Below are 21,565 nucleotides of genomic sequence, written 5' to 3'. Positions count from 1 at the left end.
TCTCCAGGGGCTTCTCTTCTGCTGCATTTACACGCTACTCAAGGGCTGCCAGGCTTACACTTAAGTCCTTTTGGGGTGATGCTCCATGGGAGACACTCTCCTGACACTACACACGGACCGTGTACTTTTACACAGAATCCCATCAAAGTGGGGCCCGGAGGAGGGAAAGGAGTTCTGGGGTCTCTGTTGAGGGAGTCTGGGGAGGAGCCATCATTGGGGAAAAATCTCTTCCTTGAAAAGTTCTACTTGAGCACACTAAATTTACTTAGTCACCACTGCACTTAAGCTGTAAAGAGATCCTGGTGACTTTAACAATAGCAACCCAGGTGGTGGAGGTGGTGGTGCTGAGGATTTGTGGGTCCTCAACTTCCTTCCCAGCCTTCTCTCACCCCCCCCCACCCCTCTACCTCTCTCCAGTGTCTTGTCAACCACTCTCCTGTAACTAACTACCCACCTACCTCTCCCTGCAGAGCACACCAGCTCTCTAGGTCCCCTGTCTTCCTCCTCCCTTCTTCTACAAGCTGACCCTCTCCCACTGTGGGTACCATATGCCACACAGAGGCTAGGAAATGCCACTGGAAGCTTTCTGGTGCTGTCTTTGTAAATATGAGCTAATAATGGACTAGCTCACAGAAATATTAAAGCATCAAAATAATCAAATCAGTATTTTTAATAACATATTGAGCTGACATGACCACTGACATCACTTCTGATGATCTGGAATCCAAACAAATAAAGTACTGTGTCTTTCTCCCCTCATTATACCAAGTAGCACTGATTAATGTTCATTATTATAGCTCTGGTAGCCTGCAGGGAAGATTCAGATGCCTTCTAAGTCATCACAAAAGGAGGTGCGATAGATGTTTCCTCAGATGTCTGTGTGGCTCGCTCCCTCACCTCCTTCGGCTCTTTGTTCAAATGTCACCTTCTTGAAGGCTTTCTCAAATGACCCTCATGAAATTGGCATACTGCCCAGCCTGTCCCCACCCCTTACATTCCTGATACCCATTTCTGCTCTATTTTTCTTCATAGCACTTATCACCAGCTCACATATCTATTTTATTCATTTACCTGTGTATTTTCTGTCTTGCACAGAAATTCGTGCACACACAAACACTTGAATAAGCTCCATGCGAGCAAAGATCTTGTTTATGTTGGCTACTGTTCCATCACAGTGGCTAAAAAAGTACCTGCTACACAGCACTCAGACTTTGTCCAGCATATAAAATATGGTTTCATCGGACCTATCACGTGCCAGGCTCTGTCTGGGGCAAATTAGTAAAAATGATAATTAGAGATTAAGAAAAGTACAATAAAAGAAATATGTAGGGTGCTGAGCTAGAAACTGGGACAGCAGAGACCTACGAAGTTAGATTCGGTGCTTGTCAGAGAGGGCCTTTTAGAGATGACACTGAAGTTGAGATGAAGAATGAGAAGACTTGGTACTAGTCAGCAGAGGAAAACCCCATCCCCCAGCCATCTGGGATGAAGGAGTGTGGCACCCAGCATAAGAGGACCTGAAGAGAAGAAGAGGGAAGAAATTTTTAGTCTGAAACCTGGGTTCCACCTCCATGCAACTATTTATTAGCTAAACAGTCTTGAAAAGGTCACATAAACCTGGAGCCTCCCTTTCCTTAAAATGGGGGTGAGACCACCTACTTCACAGGTGTGAGCCCTCTTAGATAATGTATGGGATAGTGTTGAAGTGTAAAATGCACGCCTGGTGTTGTGATGGGTAAATGGGTAAGTACTGTGAACTCCGTACCCTTCAAGTGTGAATCTGCCACTGGCCTCGAGGATCCTGAAGGGAAAGCTTGTCCTCTGGTATACTACTCAGACCAAAGGCACCCAAACATGGCAAAGCCTGACGCCATTCACTGGTGGAGCATTTGTGCTGCTAGGCATCTGTCTCGTTTCAGATTGTGTCCTGTCGTGCCTGTGTCTTGGGAGAATTCTGCTGAGGTGTCCGGGCACCATGGCTCCCTTGCCCAGGTCGTGTGAGAGGAGTGGGAGAACTTCTTCTGCACAGAGGGGTTCCTCTAGAACTGTCCTCATCGGCTCCCACTGCTAGAAGCTGTCTCTGAGACCCAAAGGATGACCTGATATATCTGTCCCCACGGTACCTACCAGGAGTCAAAAGACAGACTGGACTTCGCCCGTGTTTTCTGCTGGCCTCACGACAGCCTGCGGACGTCGATGCAAACCAAACCCACAAGCCAGAGAGAAGTTAGGAGGGGAAAGAGGGGCCTGTCCTGGGACACTGAGGATGCCGAGAGCTCTGGGCTTTGAGGGGCGGAGGGCGAGGGAAAGGAGAGGTGGGGGAAGGAGGGCTGGGGTGTGGGCGCAGGCGGAGAGGGCGGGAAGGGGGGGCGAGGAGGAAAAGGCCGCGGGGAAAGGAAGCACCCGCGCGGAGGGGCAGAGGGGGGCGGGCGCGAGGCCGGCGGCCGCCGGGGAGGGAGCGGGCGGCGGCCTCGGGGGGCGGCGGGCGCGGGGCGGGGCGGCGCTGTCAGCGCGAGGCGGCGAGCGGAATGCAGCGGCCGGAGGCCTGGCCACGTCCGCACCCGGGGGAGGGGGCCGCGGCTGCCCGGGCCGGGGGCCCGGCGCCGCCCGCCCGAGCCGGGGAGCCCGCGGGGCTGCGGGTACGGAGCGGGCGGCGGGAGCCGGGGAGGCTGGGGGCGGGGGGGCGGGGGGGCGCCAGCTCGCGAGCCGCGCGCCGGACGCCGGGGAACTTGGTGCCGCCAGGACGGGCCGGGGAGGGGCGGCGCCCGCACAGGCAGAAAAGTTCTCGAGGAGGCCGGTCTGCGTCCGCGCGGGCGAAGTTCTGCCGCAGTCGGAGCGGGCTGGGGCACGGCTCGGCCGAGCTGGATTGCGCTTCTCCCGGAGGCCCCGGGAGCAGAGGGGCCGTCCCGGGCCGTGGGCTGTCGGGCGTGCTTCTGGAGTCCACCCGGGCCGGGGGGCTGGGGGCGCGCGGAGAGCGCGGGTCCAGCTTCGGCCAAGGGCCGCTGGAGGAGGAGGAGGCTCGGCGCCGCTGTCCCCCCCGGCCCAGGTTCTGTGATACACTCCGACTCGGGCTCTGGAGCAGTCAGTGCATGACAGAACTTGGGCCCGGAAGGACCTTCTGCACCCCATGGGCACAGCGCCCAATCCGGGCCTGCAGTGGAACATCTGCCTGGGAGAGGAGCAGGGCACCCAAGTGGCCCACGTGGCACAGGGTTGGGCCGGAACCAGCTGTGGACCTTTGGGGCTGGGGTTGCTGGTGCCTGAGGATGGACTCCTGGTGCCAGCAGATCTCATAGAGCCAATGACAGGGAGTCTGCCTTGAGTCAGGGGCCAACGGAGCTCTTCCCCCATGTCAGTTGCAGGAACCTTCCCTCTACACCATCAAGGCTGTTTTCATCCTAGATAATGACGGACACCGCCTGCTGGCCAAGGTAACCTCCCGCCCTCACCGGAGGGCCCCTGAAGACCCTGTGCCACAGCCCCAAGCACAGAAGGGACTCTTCTGTCTCCTGTCACAGAGACCCCACTGTGGACTCTTGTGACTCAGAGCATCTCATCTGAGACCCTTCCAAAGGTCATCCTGTCCATCCTCCTGCCTTGTCAGACTGCTGGCCCCTGAAGGGGAAGCCTGTCTAGTCTCTTTCTACTCATGTTCCCTACCATGTCTTCTCCCCATCCTTTCCGCTGGCCTGGGACCCGGGAGTTCTAGTCCCCAAATTCTAAACAGGCAACCTCCGCTTTTCTTCTACAGCTCGGTAACCACTAAACCTTTAGAACCAGACAGGATTTTAGAGACTATATAATCCAACTTTCATTTCACAAATGAGGAAAATGCGGTGTAGGGAAGCTCAGTGAGTTGCCTGAGGTGGTCACAGATACTAATATCAGAACAGAGGTCCAAACTCAGGTATTTTGACTTGAGGCTCAGTAGGGCGGTTTTTCACTGCAGTTCACTGCACAGTTATCTTGCTTCTATCCTAGTGAACATGGCCAGGATAAACCAAACTAGAATAATCCAAGAATAAATGTTTACCATCAACACAATTAACTAGAGTAGGGCTGTAGTACCTAAACTCGTTATGAAATGCATTAAAGATTTTTCATTTGTTTGAGGCTGAAACTTTTTGTCTTCATGGCATTCAAATGAGCTTGTTCACCACAGCAGTGGCCAGCAGGGACTACTATTTTGCGGATGGGGTCCTAAGTGGCAAAATCCACAGGCAGGAGATTGAAAGCTGAGCTGAGCATCCCTTGCCCCAGCAGATGGTCCGAGGTAGCTCAGCAGTACCAATACCAGGGCCTCCCAGCAGCTCACATCTATGTTCAGATGCAGAAGCTGAGTCAGAGAGTCAGCAAACCCAAACAAAACGGCATTGATTAACTTAGGCGGTGTGTGCCGGGAACTTTTCCTTAGACATTTAATCTTCACCATAACCCTGTCTGATGTCAGACCATCATTGCTGTTGAAACCCAGCTCTGCCCCTTACAGCTGTGAGATGTCAGGGGAGCTACCTGACTTCTTCACATCTGAGTTTCCCCATCTCTATAATGTGGATAATAAAGTTGCTGTTGTGATTGTTACTGTGTTAAAGGGCCCCTGGCTCTGCCATCTTTCCTGCAAACTCCGGTTAGTGTAGAAACTGTGACCAAGTGACCATGCCAGTCTTTAGCTCACTGCACATCAGCTGAATGTTCAGAGACCTCCAAGAAATCAGGAGAGAACTCCAAAAGCAGGCCTCAGAATTCTTTTCCTTTCTATGACTTTCTTTGCTCAGAATTTGTATTTATGGGGAAACAATGAGCAGATGGACCAAGAGGGCAGTAAAGAGGAGACGGGGAACGGCAACAGAGTCCCGCTTGGCTAGCACCCACCACTTCCTGCCATCCATCCAGGCCCTGTGGAACAGCTGTCACCTTTTCTCCTTCCCTTTCTCATAGTATTATGATGACACATTCCCCTCCATGAAGGAGCAGATGGCCTTCGAGAAAAATGTCTTCAACAAGACCAGCCGGACTGACAGTAAGTGTCCGCCTCTTCCTCGCCCAGAACTCTCAGATGCACAGCGTCATCTTCTCCATCTGGACACATCTGTCCCCATCGGCCTCACACACCCATAGGGCATTCTTTCTTCTTCAGAGGTGCTTTTTCTCTCCTTCCCAGCTGTTCTTTTCTCCCTTCCTCCAGTGTGCCTTCACTCCCCTTCTTCTCAAACCAACCCCCACCACCTTCCAGCACACCTGGACCTCTCCCTCAGTGGAAGAGGACAACTGTGTTGTGGGTCCCCCACCAGCCTGGGGCTGGTGCAAGGCATTGCATATGGGGCTGGAAGGTTGACCTTGAACTGGGTTTGTTGACTCCTCAGAATGAGGCAGTCAGTTGCTAGAAAAGGAGTGGAGTCTTGGGGGAAGGGACACAGAGTAGCCTAATGGTGGTGTCCCTAGTGCTCATCTTTCCAAAGGTTCTAGGCTTTCTAAAGTTTCTTTGGAAAGGGAAGAAAGAAATAGAGGGAGAGGTGCAGAGCTGGAGATGGGGACAAGGGATCAGGCAGAGGTGACCAGACTGAAAGTTCCCTTCACTTCCAGGTGAGATTGCGTTTTTGGGGGGCATGACCATCGTCTACAAGAGCAGCATTGACCTCTTCCTGTATGTGGTGGGCTCATCCTCCGAGAATGAGGTGAATTCAGGAGGTTGGGGTGACGAGGGTCTGTCTGTGGGGGAATGGCTTAGAGTCTGGGGTAGAAGCTGGGCTCTGAAGGCTCACTGTTGGTACCTCTCCTTCTAGGCTTTGGGGGACTGGGAGCAGCCAGAATGGTTCTTTTTGGAACAATTCATACCCATGATGCCCCTTAGATTCCTTGGGTACCAGAAATGAAGTCCTCTGTAGGGAACCTTCGTTTCTGTCTTTTTATTTTTCTTTCTTCTTTTTTTTTTTTTTAATGGAGGTACTGGGGACTGAACCCAGGACCTCACTTTGTTTCTTAAACATCACTGGAGAAGGATGTACTCAGTTTCCCACAGTGGGCACTCCAGTGCTTCCCAACCCAAACACGGGGAGGCGCCCTCTCAGGTCAGGCTGCATTCAGGCTCCAGCCCTGTCCTATGGGAAAAGGGACAGCTGCCCACCACTGCCCACACAGATAGGCTCTGAGGTTCCCTTTCGGCCTTCTCAAACTCAAGTCTCTTGTTTTCCTCCTCCCGTGTCGGCCCACCCCCAGCTGATGCTCATGTCTGTGCTCACTTGCCTGTTTGAGTCCCTGAACCATGTGTTAAGGTGAGTGATGTAAGTGATGTCCTCTGTCCTCCAAGGCCCCCATCCCCTTAGGCCTTGATACATCACAGAGGCAGGGCCCTTCCTACCTGGTTTTCTCCTGAGGTCCCCACAAGACTAAGGCTGGAGCCAGAGCATCCTACTGCAAGGCCCCTACCTTTTACCTGATCACACGTGGCTATAGCCAGAAAATGAGACCTAAAGAAGCTAAGTGATTTGCCTGAGGTTACAAGCTATTTATGTCAGAGCAGAGATTCAAACTCAGGAGGGTGGTTTTCCCTCCACCCCGATTCAGTGATCTAGCCTGGGCATGCCGAACTCGGATAACCCAACGATAAATGTCCACAGTCGACACAATTAACTATGGTAGAGCTGAACTGAACTGCTATGAAATACTTAAGGGTGGGCATAGGGTCAGTGACCAAAGTGTGGGAGGTTGGACAGGGGGAGCTTAACAGAAGCAGAGCCTCTGTGCTGGAATCCCTTGCACAGGTGCTGCCTTCACTGCCCTTGACATTCTCCTTCCTGTGCTTGTTGTGGCAGGGTGGGAAATGAGGCAATCTTTGGAGAGAGAGGGTCTGCCCCCCTAGGCGGGGACCCGGCTCCTCCTGGCTGCAGGGAGATTCTGAAGCTGTGTCTGCCTTCAGGAAGAACGTGGAGAAGCGCTGGTTGCTGGAGAACATGGACGGAGCCTTCCTGGTGCTGGATGAGATCGTGGATGGCGGGTGAGGAGTGGGGAGAGAGGGGCTGGTCAGGGACACTCAAAGCAGGAGGTGCCTTTGGGGGTCATCAGCTCTCGATTGCACCCAGCACATTGTTGGCTCTCTGGCCAACTTCTCCCTCCCTTCCTGCAGCATATTCCCAGTGACCCCATCCGCCCATGCCACTCATGAGTTTGGAGACTGACTTCAGTGTAAGCCAAAGTCAAGCACAAGAAAGTAATCTGATGTCAAACTATGGCTGGCTGTTGACTAGGCAGGGTCTGGGGGGAACGGTTTGCTCTCCAGTGCCCAGGAAAAGCAGGCAGCACAGAAACTTGCCCCTCCCTGGAAAGACTTCACTCAGGCAGAGCCTTGCTACCACCACACCTCCCGCTCTTAGATGACCTTTCCAACACTGGCTAGATGCATGACCTAGCCCAGCTCCTTATTTTCCGTATTTTCTCCATCTTTCAAATGGTGATGATAAAGGAACCACCTCAAAGGGTGTGGGGTTAAATGAGGTGATGCAGGTGAAGCTCATGGTTCTCTTTCTATAAACGTTTCCTCCTGTTGGTATACAATTATATCCTTAGGAAGCTGGGAGCTCTTATGAGAAGGGTTGGTTAGTGAATTTCCTTGGGGGGCAATATTCAGGGAGAAAAAGAAGTTCTGGCTCTGGGGCAAAGGATAATGGAAACTGCTCACCTTGAAGACATCCACATGCCTCTTATCATTATATCCATTTTATTGATGAGGATACAGGCTCAGAGATTCAAGTGACTTGCCCAAGGTTACGTGGTGAGGGAGTGGCAGGGCCTAGATCTAAAGCCATGTACGTGTTTTGAGAGACTGCTCTTTCTGTGGCCCTGTACCACACTGCCGGGGGGCAGGGGCTCTGGGGCTGGGGTACTGTGGAATCCTCCCTCCTTCGCTCTGTAGCTGTTGACCCCCTGCTACTGCAAGGCCTTGTGCTAACTGCTAGGACCGAACAGTGAGGGGAATAAGACCAGGTCTTGTGGAATATACGATTTGTGAATACAGTTTGGTGGAACCTCTTTAAGTAAAACTCACATACACACAATTACAGATATAAAATGAGGTGCAGGCCTTAAAAGGGGCCCTTCCTGCAAGAGAGGTTGTAAACTTTATCAGCTTCTGGTCTGTAACCCTAGTAGGCCCAGTCTCTGCCTGCTGAGGGACTCACAGTTTCCCTCCAGTGAAAATCAGGAGCTATACTTCAATAAAAATGTGTATGTGTATATGTATACACACACACACACACACATATATATATATATATATACATATATATATATATATACCTGAACTGGAGCCTTGGCCTGGGATGTCTGTGTAAAGGACCTCTGGTGAGGGACCTGGGGCTGCAAGTGCCCCTGTGAGGAGCCTGGAAGAGGCTCTCAAGAAGTGTTTGTTCACTTCCTTCTGCCCTGGAGGAGACTCACTCAGTCCCCATGGGCCCTACTCCACAGTGACCAGCCCTCACCCCTGCACATACCCACACATGGCCCCAGAGCACCCCCAGGGCATGAGAGAGTTGCCAACTAGCTGAGAAAAGCCTCCATGTTTGGGTCTATCAAAAGGGAAGCTAGGTTCTGATTTTGGGAGTTCCATGGTATAAAATAATAGTGAAACAAGATAGAGACCTCAGAGGGGCCTCCCTCCCTTCACTGCATCTGAATCCATCCCTAGACACAGAGATGAAGTGAACTTTCTAGAGCTCTTGAGTTTTTGAACCCCTGCTTTTGACAACCTGATCGTTCTAGACTGCACTGCCCTCACCTAACCTCTAAGGGTTTGCTCAAGTGTGTAAGAATCTGGGCTGAAGGCTTTCCGTGGTGAGGGAGTTCTAACTTGAGCAATATCAGCAGTAAGGTACCTTGGGGTGAGGATGTTGCAGGATATGGCAAGGGAGGGAAGGGTTTAGCAAGGAAAGGAAGCAGAGGGGCGAAGCATGTGGTTAATTTTCCTCCTGGTTTCTCTCATCTTGTAGTGTGATTCTGGAGAGTGACCCCCAGCAAGTGATCCAGAAAGTGAATTTTAGGGTAAGAGTCACCCTGTATCCCCCCTCACTCCCACGTCCCCCAGGCGGCCCTTCCCATCCTCCCCACCTCCTGTCTTCCCTGTGTCTGGGCTGCAGGACCCGGATGGTGGGAGTACAAGCTCCTCCAGCAGAAGAAACCAGTAAGCAGATGCATTTGTAGGGGGAGTGGCTGTCTGGGGGTTATTGGTTAGTAAAAGAGATCTCTGTCCTCTCCCCCTGTAGAGAGAGACAAACACCTCACCATCCTCCCTGGTGGAAAGCACCGACTGGGGAAATAAATCAGTCCTCAGAGAGACACCAGGTGGCTGCCTTGGGCTTGGAGCTGGAGTTGGGGTGTAGATGGAATCTCCCTGCCTAGTTTGGCTTCTCATGTTTGGATGAAACCTTTCCTCTCATCTTTATTCCCCCATCAATCTCTTGCCCACCTTACACCATAGACGGCCTTGGGGGTCCTGGCTTCTAAATGACAGGCCCTAGGACTTCCACTAAGTGTGATACACATCCAGTTCGTGATCCCCTAATCACTGCGTCCCCTCACCGCTGCCCCCCCCAAGCCTCTTACCTTCTCCTCTCTTTCTTCATCCAATACCCTTGCCCTGGCTTGACCACCTTTGACTCTGCTTCCCTGCAGGCAGATGACAGCGGCTTGACTGAACACAGCGTGGCCCAGGTAGGTCCCCTCTGTCTGCCTTGGTCAGAAATGGGTTAGAGAGAGGAGAGCAGAGCATCCCAGAGGGGACCCAGGGGGCTGTCAAAGCTGAGAAATCAGGGGTGCAGGAGGGAAGGGATGAGGCAGTGACAGGCCACCTCTTAGAGACAGTCATTGGAGGCTTCTAGGGTCCCCGAGGTGATGTGGAGCTGGGTATTAATAAATGATGGATGACTTCCTGGCAGCTCACCTCATCTCTGGCTTGATGTAGTTGGATTGAAACCCAGGATGAGCCCACCCCGGAGAGAGCTGGGTCACTTGTTCCTCAAGGCAGTCTGGGAGCTCAGGCCTCTGATGCTTCCCCCAGACCAGAGAAGATACCAAAGAGAGTTTTCCTCCAAACCCTCACCCCTAGCTGTTTAAGGTCAACACTGAGATTGTTAAGAGACCCTTAGACCCATGACAGGGTCTAATCCTCACCACTTGCCACCTTGTCCCGAGTGACCTGACTGTGGAAAAGTCTACCCCTGCCAGTCCCCGCCGTGGTCCTGTCTGAGGGGTGCATGTGGGGCAGGGGGGAGGTTTCCAGATCTGTGGCCTGACTGGTTTCCCAGTGTGCAGACTTCCTGCTTGTCAGGCTTGGCCTCCATTCTGTCTGCCCGCAGGTCTCTCTGCCCAGACTAACCCTGCTTTTATGGAGCTTCCTGCCCTGGCACTAACTTCCTCCTGCTGTGGTGGCCCAAGCCGAGATGGGCCTTTGCCGTCCCATGTGGAGCCCCAGGAGTGGTGCCCACTGTCCGGTGACTGCCCTTTGTGCTTACTCTGCCTCTCCCCTTCCCGGTTCCTCGTGCCTCCTCCTACCCCACTGAGGTGAATGCAGCCCTGTGGCAATTCTCAGGCCAAGGAGGTTAAGGAGCAAAGAGCAGGGCAGGTAAGAACAGGGCTGCTGGTGTGAGTCATCCCAGGATATATGTTCGACCTTATCACCTACAAGCTGGGTCACTGAGGGCAAGTTCCTCGACCTCTCTGGGCCTCACATAATCACACGACATTCCTCACAGAGTTATTATGAGAATTAGATGAGCTAATACATGGAAAGCTCTTAGCACAGATCCTATTTTCCAAAGGGAGAAAGAATGAAGACATAGCACTTTAAATGAAATTCTTGAGTAAAAACCAAGGAAGTTGCAGGTAGTGAATGGGAGATGGAAAGAAGAGAAAGTTAGATTCCAGCTGGGAGAAGGAGAATCCCAGGGCCAAGCTGTCCCTAAGAGAGGGCAGGAGGAAGGGACACACAGTGTGGGATGGGCCTTCTTCAGAAAGGAAAGAGCCTTGATGGCTGGAGGAGCCATCTGAGGGACATACCTGGGGTCCCCACCATGTTGTGATGGATTTGTATAAACATGGGACTGAGGCCATTTCCTCATCAGGATGAGAGTGAACACATTTGAGTGCAGGTGTCCCCTGGCAGACTGGCCAGGAACCCTTTGCCAGCTGTGCCACATCAGCAGCAGATTGGGTGGGGTGTTGAGGATACACTGCCAGCCCAGGCCAGAGCTAGGGGTTTGCTGAGGTGTCTGGGCTCAGGAAGTGTCAGGCCAGGGCGTCTCTGCCTGGACGTGGCACTGTGGGCGGGAGCTCGCATGGCCTGGTGCGGGGGAGACAGGGCTGCTGCCACACCCTGGCTGCAGATGCAGGAACTGGAGGGCTGGGCAGGTTTTGGCCTGGACTGGTGGTTGGCTGCAGCCAGTTTGAGCTGCTCTTTCAGTCTTGATGGCCTGGCCCTACTGAAACCAGGCAGAGGTGAGCTGCTGCCACCTAGTGACCGGGGATTGCAGGGACACTTAGAGAAGGTGGCTGTAGACCTCCCCCTCACTGCAGTTGTTAACATACTTGACATTTCCCCTAGTAATTCTGTCAACCTTCCACACCCCGCCCCACCCAGGTTCTTCAGTCTGCCAAGGAACAAATTAAATGGTCGTTACTGAAATGAAGGCTGTGCATTCAAGGCTCCCTACCCCTAGATCATTCCCCCCCAAATCCTGGCAAAAGCACAAAGACCCCAGGGGACACTGGAGACCCCTCTATATCCCCGGGCCCTCCCAGAATTGACTCCCAGAGGTCTCTGGCCAAGGACTCTGAGATGCAAAGATTTGGCTTCAGCACTGAGTCACCCCTTCTCACTGCCCTGGCCTGCCCTTTCTGCCGTGAGAACCAGCTGAGCTGCCTTTACTCAGACCTTAGGCATCTGTGGCCCCAGAGCACAAATAAACCTGCTTTTATCTCCTGCCAGTGGTCTCCTTCTCTCTTGGCCTGGGAAGAGTGTGTGTGCGTGTTCGGATAAGGGCTTCTGCACTCTGCGTGGCTTGTCTTCAAAATGCCCAGCACCATGTATCCTTGTGGTTGTGTGACTGGGGAGAGGGGTGGGTCAATGAAAAGGGAACAATTTAACATAGTGAGGGGGTATGACACTGATACTCGGACCCAATATGTGGTGGGGAGGGCTGGGTATGATTGTGTGACATGATGAAAGAGTTATGGTGGGAGGAATGTGTATTTGGGAGGAAAAGGAGAACAGAAGATGGTACAGACATGGTGGCCACGCTAGGGATTCTTTGAGTCACTTTTTCCATTATCAGCCTCCAGAAGGGAAGGGCGGAAGGCTTCCTCCAGACAAACTGAGGAACAGCACGCCTGTTTTTCTTGGCATTCTCGGGACCGCGGAATTCCTATGCTGGCAATTACCCTGGGCACTAGAGCCCTGCAAGCTCGCCATGGCTAGGCCCGGATGCTAGGGGCGAGGAAGCCAGTGGCCAGGTCCACCGTGCATTTGTGTCCAGAGCACCCGGTGCGCCTGAGGGTGTGAAGAATTGCAGGTTCAGAGGGAGAGACGGGCGGAGGAGGATCCTAGGGGCAAATGCGAATGGAGTGACTATCGGGGCGACACGACTCCCCTTCTCTCTCCATCCCAGAACCTCTCCCTTTCTCCCTTTCTCTGACACGTACACTTTCTGCATCCTGTACGGAAGTCCGCAAGAGTGTCTAACGTTCCGCCCCAGCCAGCTCGGTTCCCTCCATCTCTGCAGCCGAGGGTCCACGTCCCGCCCCGGCTCCGCCCCTCGATGTTGCCCACCGCCAAGGGGAGCGCCGTCCCAGGACCGTATCTGCGATCCTATAGCGCCACCTAGAGGGAAAAGCGCTCCCGCAGGGCCCGCTCCCCCTATTAACTCCGCCCCCAGGGCGGGGCCGACCCTTGCTCCAGCGAGTTAATCGCTGGCCTCCCACCCGTGTGGCAGGGCGTTGTCCCAGCAACCAGCACGCTGAGCCCGCCCTGCTAGCTCCCAGCCAGCTTGGGCTCACGAATTTCCGCCAGTGGTTGCAGAAAAAAGTCGGCGAACCCTGGGTGTTAATAGAGGCAGTCACTGCGGGTTATCACATCCTGCATTATAAAACTCTCCAGGATTGGATATTTATAATGGGCATGACTACTTCTGTAATTGGAGAAAATGAAAAAGATATAGTTACGTAAACAAATAGATTGTAAATACTGCGTACATAACCATTCCAGTAAATAATGTAAAAAGGCAACTCCAAAAGGGGGGAAAAAAAGAGTATGCAATTAAATGCTGTAGAGTTCAGGAGCCAGTGTAGCGACGGGAAATGAGAAATTTTCCAGAAATACTTTGGCAAAAGTGCGGCCTCATCCGGTGCCCGGCTCCATCCACCTCCTGTAAACAACCGCGAGAACCGGAGGGGCAAATTTGCTTCCTAGGAACCCGGCCGCGCCCACCCGGGTTCTGCAATTCCAATTGTGCAGGGACTGGACTGGAAAGGCCTGGCGCTTTGCACAAAATGGTTCACCGAATCCTATGGACTATGCGATGCTATCCCCATTTTATGGAGGGGCACACGAGGCTCTGAAAGGTTAAAGTATTTCCAACAGTTTTCTCAGAGCCGGGCTCGGGAGGGGGAATTGCTGAGAAGGGTGGATTTCCCGCACTTTCTGCCCTAGGGCTGTCCGAACCCCTCGCCCACACAGGGATTGTACCGGCTTAAGAGGAATGAGCCGAGGGGGCATGGCAGTGGGGAGAGGCGACCAGAGAGCTGTCCCCGCCAGCTGTGGCCAAGGACTTCGGGGAAGGTGGCCGCAGCGAAGCAGCCAACCCACGCCGGGAGGCGGGGAGAGGGCAGCGCAGAGGGCTGCGCAGAATCGCGGGGAGACCCAGAGAGCCTGGAAGGGCAGGGGCGCCGCCCCTTCCCGGGGATGCCAAGTTTACAGGCCCGGCTTTCCCGGGGCTGAGGCGAAGGGCCCACGCGCCCCTGGCCCCTCCTCGGCGCCCGCAGCCCAGCAGAGCCGCCAGAAAGGAGGGCCTGGCAGTCTGCCTCGAGCTCTGTCCGCTGGTCCCGGCCATCCCCTCGCCCCTCCGACGTCTAATGAGCGCGGCCTCGGGCGCGAGCCTGCGGGCGCGGAGGGTAGCGTGGAGCTGGCGCCGGCGGGGGCGCCGTCTGCCCGCGACCGGTTTTCGGGAAGGGCAGTTGGCGGTTCCGGGCTGGAGAGGCCCCCGGGGCCTGCCTTCCCGTCTGCTCTCAACCCCGGGGCCCCTCCCCGCCTTTCTGCTCTCGTGGACTACTCAGTGGGTCTCGAGTATCTGTGGGGAATAGGGCTTAAGGGCGCTCCCTTTCCTCCTGCTGAATTGGCATCAGGGAACTTCAGAAAGAGCCCCAGGGGCTCAGGCCCAGACAGAGGGCGTACACCGAAGCACTGGCCGGGGCTCGGGTGCAGGGGGAACGCCAGCCACACCTAGACCGGGCTGGGGACACAGAGGTAGTAACGTCAAGCCCTCGAACCCCCTCTTTACCACCCTGAGCCCTTGGCCCCCTCTTTGACGCCACACGCCCCCTGCTTTCCGGCCATTGGCTGGCAGGAAGGCAGAGCTGGTCGGATTGGCCTGCATCCGGACAGTGATGGATGGCTCCGTGATGGATGGCTCCCCGCTGAATGGACCGCGACCGAGAGGGTGTCTGCTTTGGCTAAAGCGGGACCAACCAGGCCTGAGAGCGGGGTGGGGGATGAGCTGGAGGCTGGCCTAAGGCTCAAACTTCTGTGCTCTCAATCTCCCTTTGAACGCTACTGAGAAAAAAATCTTACCCCTGATGCCTAATAGACATCCTTCAACTCCGGAACCTGATGTAGGCAAAGGTGAATAATTTACCCAAAGTAGTTTGGGCACAACCCTATGGACCTCCCTTTCCCTCTTAACTGGATCTCATTCATGTAACAATATTCATGTGCTCCGTTCGTTCATTCATTCATTCATTCATTTATTCAAATATTTGAGTTTTTGCCAGGAGCCAGGCATTAGGGAAAGAAAGGGAGGGAGATGGATTAGCAAGTGACTGGGCCCAAATGTGGCAGTGGGGTAGGGGTAGAAGGTTGAAAGGAGAGAGATTCAAGGACTATTTCAAGGTAGAAATACCTTCTGAAAATCAAATGGTGTTCTTTGTCTTGCTCTAAGTGGTGGTAAAAATTCACAGAGCTTACACTTAAGACATGTTCTTTCCTGTAGGTAAGTCATTACTTCAATTAAAAAAAAAGAAAAAAGTAATCAAATTGCCACCAATTTTACTCTACGGTCAACATTTGTATGGTCTTCATCTGTTTCCTAATCTCTTCTTTATCTCTATCAACTAAAACCAGAAAATATCAGATGAGGATCTGAAGAAATGAGTGATTATGAAATACATGTAGACTTTATACTGTACATACAGACGAATGCTGCCCCTCAAAATGGACTCTCTGGTAAAGAAAAGCAGTGTTGATAAAAACAATAATAGTAGTAGTAAAATAAAGTTTCTTTTGGAATAAATTATTTCAATAGACATTTACTAACTGGCTGTTCTGAGCCAGACACCTTGCTGGGGGTTGGTGGGAGCTTCTAAGGTAAATTGGAAGACACAGTTCCTGACCCAACAAGGTCACAACTTGACTGGGAACAAAGTTGTATATGCAGAAATTATAAGCATTGACAGAGGAGATGGTGTGTTACGTAGTATTTGATAGAAGGAAGTTGGGGAAAGAGACGCTACAAAGGGAGAGATAGTATAAGCAAAGCAAAGAGGCAGAGAGTCTCCGTCAGGAACTGCAGGCAGGCACAGGCAGCCCAAATGGAGGATGGGTGTCTCTGTGGGAGGCTGGGGTGTGTTGAGACATAAAGCTTCTCCCTCAACAAGTAGTGACTGGATCAATGTGAGCACTGAATGCCATGCTAAAGAATCTGCTCTTTACTGAGTTGACTACTCTGTGCACCTTAGAAATACTGTTGTCTTCAAAACAACCTAACTAAATGGACTCTGTTAGCCCTGTTTTTACAATTGAGGGCCCAAGAATTTGGATAATTTGCCTCAGGGCCCAGGTGAGATTTTTAAACCCAAACTGGTCTGTCTTCATTGCCTACTGCTCTTTGCCCCAACCACAAGAGCTTGGTTTGTATTCTGGAGGTGATAGGGAGCATTAAAGATTTTCAAGCAGTTACATGATATCGATTCTGCGTTTTGCAAGGAACTCTGCCAGCAACGTGGAATGTGGATTGAAGAAGGAAATAAGAATTTAGGGTCAGGGCAAGACACACAGAAGACAATCATTTTCATTATAATCACTTCTCACTCTTTATCTAAACAGTGCCATCCAGCTTGTTTGTGCATCTTGTCACCAAACAGCTTGCAAAAATCAAGTCCACTCAGAGTTTGAAGAGTTAGTGCTTTTGAATTCATTCAGATAATTTCAGGCAATCATTCCACAACAGGGCTTCCAAAGGGACCATTTTGGGGGGAGGGCATAGCTCAGTGGTAGAGCACATACTTAGCATGCATGAGGTCCTGGGTTCAATCCCCAGTACCTCCACAGACAAATAAACAAATAAATCTAATTATTGCTCCCCCCCCCAAAAAACAGCAACAACAAAAAAAGAGACCACTTTGTTATGGATGATGATTTGACATTTACATTCTGAAAGTATGTTAAAAAGTAATAAATCAGTAACATACCAGTGGGGAAAGGGAAAGGGAAGGGGGAGGGGCAAAATAGGGGTAGAGGATTAAGAAGTACAAACTACTACGTGTAAAATAAATAAACTACAAGGATATATTGTACCGCACAGGGAATATAGCCAACATTTTATAACTATAATGGAGCATAACCTTTAAAAATTGTGAATCACTATGTTGTACACCTGAAACTCCTATAATATTATACATCACCTACACCTCAATAAAAATATTTTAAGTAATAAATCCACTTTACAGTTTATGTATTTGGTGACCTCTTATCACCCTCACTTATGCTCATTCTAAAAATAGACAAAGACACACACACACAGATCAAATAAAGGAAAAAGAAATAACAAGAGAGATCTGATTCCATTTGACCAGAGCCCCAATTTCTCTTTATCAAGACACCTGATTTTTAAGGCATTGAAAATATGTATCTTATTCTCATGGCTGCAATGGGCCCTCACCCAGGAAAACTTGGGGATGGAAGAAAGCTCTGAAAGTCATGGAGGCTATGCCCCTGCTTCCAGGCAACAGCTTCTTAGTGATTGACAGGGGTTCCTGGGGTGGGTATGTTGGGGACATATGGGGACATATGTGGAGACATGGGTTCACTGATGGAATGACTGAAAGAGACTGGCCCCAGCTGCTCCTAGGTCTCCATGGATTAGGGATCATCCCTACCACGCGGGAGGGTCCAGCCCTGTGGACGGTTAGAGGGCACCTGGAACATTCTCTCCTAAGAAATGGCTGGGAAAGTCCATAATTCAGAACTCTTGGTTATGGGGAAGCAAATGAGATTCAAAACAAAACAAAACTTCCAAAACCAAGAAATATCAGCATTCTTTGATTGATTGTAAATAGAATTGGCTCTCACAGGTCTGCCCAGAAGATGGCGCCAGAAGACAAGCCCACTTCCTTCCTGGCCAAGCTGGGATCAGGATGGGGCTGTGGAAGGGCGTGCAAGAACCCGCTCTAGCAGGCATCTCTACCACCTACGGGAGGCAGTTATTCCCACAGGGCTGAGTATTGGAGTCCATTCCTAGAGATCCCCTAGACCACAGAGCAGAACCTTGCCAGGGAACTGGGGGATGGTGGTGTTGGGGGGAGGGTTTGGAGAGATGTGGAGCACCTTGGCCGGGTAGGAGCAGGGGAGAGACTAGGATCTGGGCACGGGCAATTGTGCTGAGAACACAGGGCCTCCGATGAGTACACTGTCAAGAAAGCCAGACCCCACCCCCACCCTTTTGAACACTTCAGATTTGGAAGTTGGGTGATCCTGGGAGAACAAGCAAAAGACCCTCAGACAAGGAAAGTGAAGCTTAAAGGATGACTTACCAGGTGTCACACAGCTAACAAGTGACAGAGCTGGGACAGCAATGAGGGTTCCTGAAACTCTGCTCACCTCCGTATGCCCCACTGCCCCCATGCTCTCTGCAGAGCATCAGAACCTAACATTTATACATAGAATTCTCAGGACAAGGAGTACCTTCTTGGGCAATTTTTTAAAAGTGGGGCTTACTCATTCAAAACCCCAATTCACATTTTCTTTTCATGTTTTCAATCAGATTTATTGAGGTACAATTTACATACATTAAAATCCATGTATTTTAAATCTACATTTCAGTGAGTATTAACACCTGTCTATAGGTTCATACAGTTTCAAGGCACACCAACTCAATTGTGTTTTTTTTTAAATAATGAAATTAATAAATGAATGTCATCGACTGCATTTATTTTCAAACAAAGAAAGGAGAACTTATACACAAAAGGCAGAATATGCACAGGTTTCTTTAAATAGGATTAATATAAATAACTCACACTTGTCAAGTTCTGTAAAAGAATTGTTTCCTCCACATTTGTAATTGTATTTAAACTCCCTACTGCTGTGAGGTAGGCTGGTATGTCATCCCCACTTGACAGGTGGGAAAACTGAAGCTGCTTTCTGGTCCTGGGAGCAAAAGCAGTGAGGTCTGAAGTCCCACGGGCTTTACTTTGAAGAAATCTCTTTGTTCTGTTAGGGCACTGCCCTGGACCCAGCGGGCCTGCCTTCCTGTTTGTTCCCAGTGAGCCCAGAATGTTTGCTGGAACCAGCAAGATGGAGCACCATGACTGACAAAATGGCTGGGATTAGGCTAACGGGTATGTGAGCGGAGGAAAGAGATGGAGAATCAGATCACACTTCCCTAGATTCCAGTAGAAGCTTTGGGTGCAGTACTGAAATGAATCAGAGAAGGTAAGAATCCTGGAAAGCCTTGGAGAACACTGTGCCAACCCCCCTTCCCACCTTTCCTCTCAATGAGAATTAGGATGCAGGGCATCTGTCTCCAAGCAACAAGGATGAAACAAGTGTTTACGGAGGCTGCAGAAGCATGCCAGGATGCTAATCAAGGCACAGAATGAATTTTTGGACCTGAGATTAATACTACTCCATCCTGAAAAGCTGGGGGGGAAAGAAGTGTATGTCTCTAGCTCTGTATCTCCTTTGTCCTAGGGTTGCATTTGGAGTCTCCTTTAAGTTCTAGCTGAATAAATTGAGAGGAGATAAGATGCAGCTGGTAGGAAAGAGACAAAGAGGGGCTAGGAAGGCAAGGAGGAAGTGGCAGGGGAGAGATGGGGTGGGAGGCTAGAGACAGCCCAGGGCTTGGGAAGCCTCTTGCCTGCCCTGCTGCGTGCACGCACAAACATCCCCTCCAACATCCCCGCCAGAGGACGCTTAGATTAAAGCTCAGACCCTGGGCAGCAGCAGGGAGGGGGGAATTGGGGTGTCCCAGGGCAGATCAGCTCATTGGAACTATTTGTAGAGTCAGAGGCTCAGAGGCTCCTGTGTACAAGCTGCTTAGATCTCTGGCTGGCAAGAGAAATAAGGAGCCTCCCTGATGACAATCTTTCTCCTCCTCTTTCTGACTCTTCTTCCTTCCACTCTTCTTAAACCTACTGAATCCCTTAGGCAGCTGGGATCAACATAAGCTAGAGGCTGATCCGTGTACAAGGGAAATAGGGGAGCCTGGAAACAGCAGAACCTGGGAGAGGAATCCGTGTACAGGGCAAATGAGGGAAGCCTGAAAACGGCTGAATCTAGGGAGATGGAACTGCCTAGTGAGAGAGCAAGGGGGTTCTGGAAACTGCCGGACCCAGGGAGGCCAATTTGTGTACCGGGGAAACATGGGGGAACCTGGAAACAGCAGGATCTGGGGAGACAGTTCATGTACAGGAGGGCAGAGAGAGAAGCCTGAAAACAGTCGAATCTGGGGAGACAGATTCGTGTGCAGGGGGAACAAGGGAAGCCTGGAAACCGCACAATCTGGGGAGATGGGGCAGTGTACAGTGGAAGCTAGGGCAGTCTGAAAACAGGGGCTCTCGGGATGAATCTGTGCGGAATTACAGCACCAGGATGGGGGAGCCTGGGGAACCTGATGAGGCAAACGGGGGCAGGCAGACAGGCAAGCACAAGAGTGGTCTGAAAGGCAGTTGTGTGGAATGGGGGGCACAGTGGAACCCCCCTCCTAGTAGGTTTGAGTTAGACTCCCTCACAGCCCCTTCTTCTAGACAGGGCAGGGTAAGGGAGTAGATCTCCAATGGGGACCCAAGATTTCACATGGCAAGAAGAGTGTGGGCAGTTGCTGCCCTGGTCCTAAAATGAGCAGTCTGGAGTTCCCTAGGGGATTGGGGGCGGGGGTGTTGGAGGGCGTGGGGATGAGGAGGTTGACGGAACTGCGTTGCCCCCCATCACCCTCTTCTTCCCCACCCCTCTCTGAGAGGGACAGGTCTCTTTCTCCCCATCACCAACCAGCCTGACCTCTCCCCCAACCGGTTCACTTCTGAGTGACAGACAAAGACAGAGCTGCAGACAATCGACTGAGGGAGGCCCCACAAAAGCTCCCTCCCCACCCACCACCCCCAGAGGGGCCCTGGGCTAACCAGCCAATGGGAGCTGTCACTCCAGTAGTGCTGCCTTCAGGTGACAAGCCTTCAGGAGACAGGGTGACGTGGGGCTTGGAAGGGCCTGAGATTTTTGGGATTCTCCCTGTGCCTCTTGGAAACCAGTTTCCCAGCCAGTTGCCTCTGAGAGAGGAAGGTGGGGGGGCACCAGGGGCCCCCATGGCAAACAGCAGAGACTGCTTCTACTCTTGGCTAACTGTGGGATCTTGGGCCAGTTATGACCCCTCTCTGTCTATGTCTTCTCATCCTTTGACAGATAAAGATTGTTCTAGGTCTCTAAAGGTCCTCCGGCTCTAACATGAGGATTCCTGGTCGACTCAGGAGACAGGGCCTCAAGTAGCATTTCTTCTTATTCGCTGATATTGTTCAGGACTTTGCAGGCAAACCCTGGGGGGACACTGGCGTTTTGAACATCGTGGGAGTGTTTAAGTGAGCTTTCCCTAGCGTGGTTGAGAACTTCAACACTTCTTGACACTCTGAGAGTTTCCCTCCTTTAAGGAAAATTGTTTTTGCTCTAACCACCTTGCATTTCCTGGCTTGTGGTTTAGCCTGGAATGTGGACTCTGCCCTCTGTCCCACATGTTTTGCTTTGATTCCATGCTGGCCTCATCCCCAGCCCCTGTGCCCACGTGTGTCCACTTTTGCCTGCGGCCTCTGTTAATACCCTGTTTCTCCTGAAGCCAGCGATGCTTGGAAAGGGGGCTATGTTTGGGGTTTTGGAATAAAGTCTCAAAGTCTGAGGGAGAGGACCCTCCTCCCCCAATAGAGAGATCTCCAAGTACCCCAAGGCCCTGAGGCCTCACAACTGCCTCTTGACCACTGCCAAGCCTGGAGAAGGTACATGTGTACTGCTTGTAAGGCTGCGGGCTGGGAGTGTAGCTGAGACCACCTATAG

At 51.9% G+C, this 21,565-nt stretch overlaps 1 protein-coding gene and 1 long non-coding RNA gene across 4 annotated transcripts; one reads left to right on the top strand and one right to left on the bottom strand.

Moving 5' to 3' along the window:
• Positions 1-1,117: 1,117 nt before the first annotated feature.
• Positions 1,118-2,327, bottom strand: LOC140686111 (uncharacterized). The gene is made up of 2 exons (XR_012059626.1): positions 2,128-2,327; positions 1,118-1,517 (listed from the first exon to the last, which is right to left on the bottom strand). It is a non-coding gene; the product is annotated as an uncharacterized lncRNA (long non-coding RNA).
• Positions 2,267-11,973, top strand: COPZ2 (COPI coat complex subunit zeta 2). 3 transcript variants are annotated; one of them, XM_072938864.1, is made up of 9 exons: positions 2,267-2,335; positions 3,357-3,431; positions 4,939-5,020; positions 5,584-5,675; positions 6,217-6,272; positions 6,917-6,994; positions 8,982-9,033; positions 9,664-9,702; positions 11,627-11,973. In XM_072938864.1, exons 1-9 carry the CDS (start codon positions 2,267-2,269, stop codon positions 11,672-11,674), a joined length of 591 nt encoding a protein of 196 aa, XP_072794965.1. In that variant the 3' UTR covers positions 11,675-11,973. The 3 variants fall into 3 exon arrangements, with proteins under 3 accessions (XP_072794965.1, XP_072794963.1, XP_072794964.1); XM_072938862.1 differs by lacking the exon at positions 2,267-2,335 and adding an exon at positions 2,462-2,639 and having other exon boundaries at positions 10,347-11,684; XM_072938863.1 differs by lacking the exon at positions 2,267-2,335 and adding an exon at positions 2,468-2,639.
• Positions 11,974-21,565: the final 9,592 nt, after the last annotated feature.

Source organism: Vicugna pacos, chromosome 16 (genome assembly GCF_048564905.1).
Source record: "Vicugna pacos chromosome 16, VicPac4, whole genome shotgun sequence".
In the NCBI taxonomy this organism is placed as follows: Eukaryota; Metazoa; Chordata; class Mammalia; order Artiodactyla; family Camelidae; genus Vicugna; species Vicugna pacos.
This window is presented reverse-complemented; position numbering and strand designations above follow the sequence as displayed.

Coding starts and splice junctions, on each gene's coding strand:
- COPZ2 (XM_072938862.1), top strand. CDS start 2,529: ATGCAGCGGCCGGAGGCCTGGCCACGTCCGCACCCGGGGGAGGGGGCC. Junction 2,640..3,356: donor GGGAGCCCGCGGGGCTGCGG/GTACGGAGCGGG, acceptor CCCCCATGTCAG/TTGCAGGAACCTTCCCTCTA. Junction 6,273..6,916: donor TCCCTGAACCATGTGTTAAG/GTGAGTGATGTA, acceptor GTCTGCCTTCAG/GAAGAACGTGGAGAAGCGCT.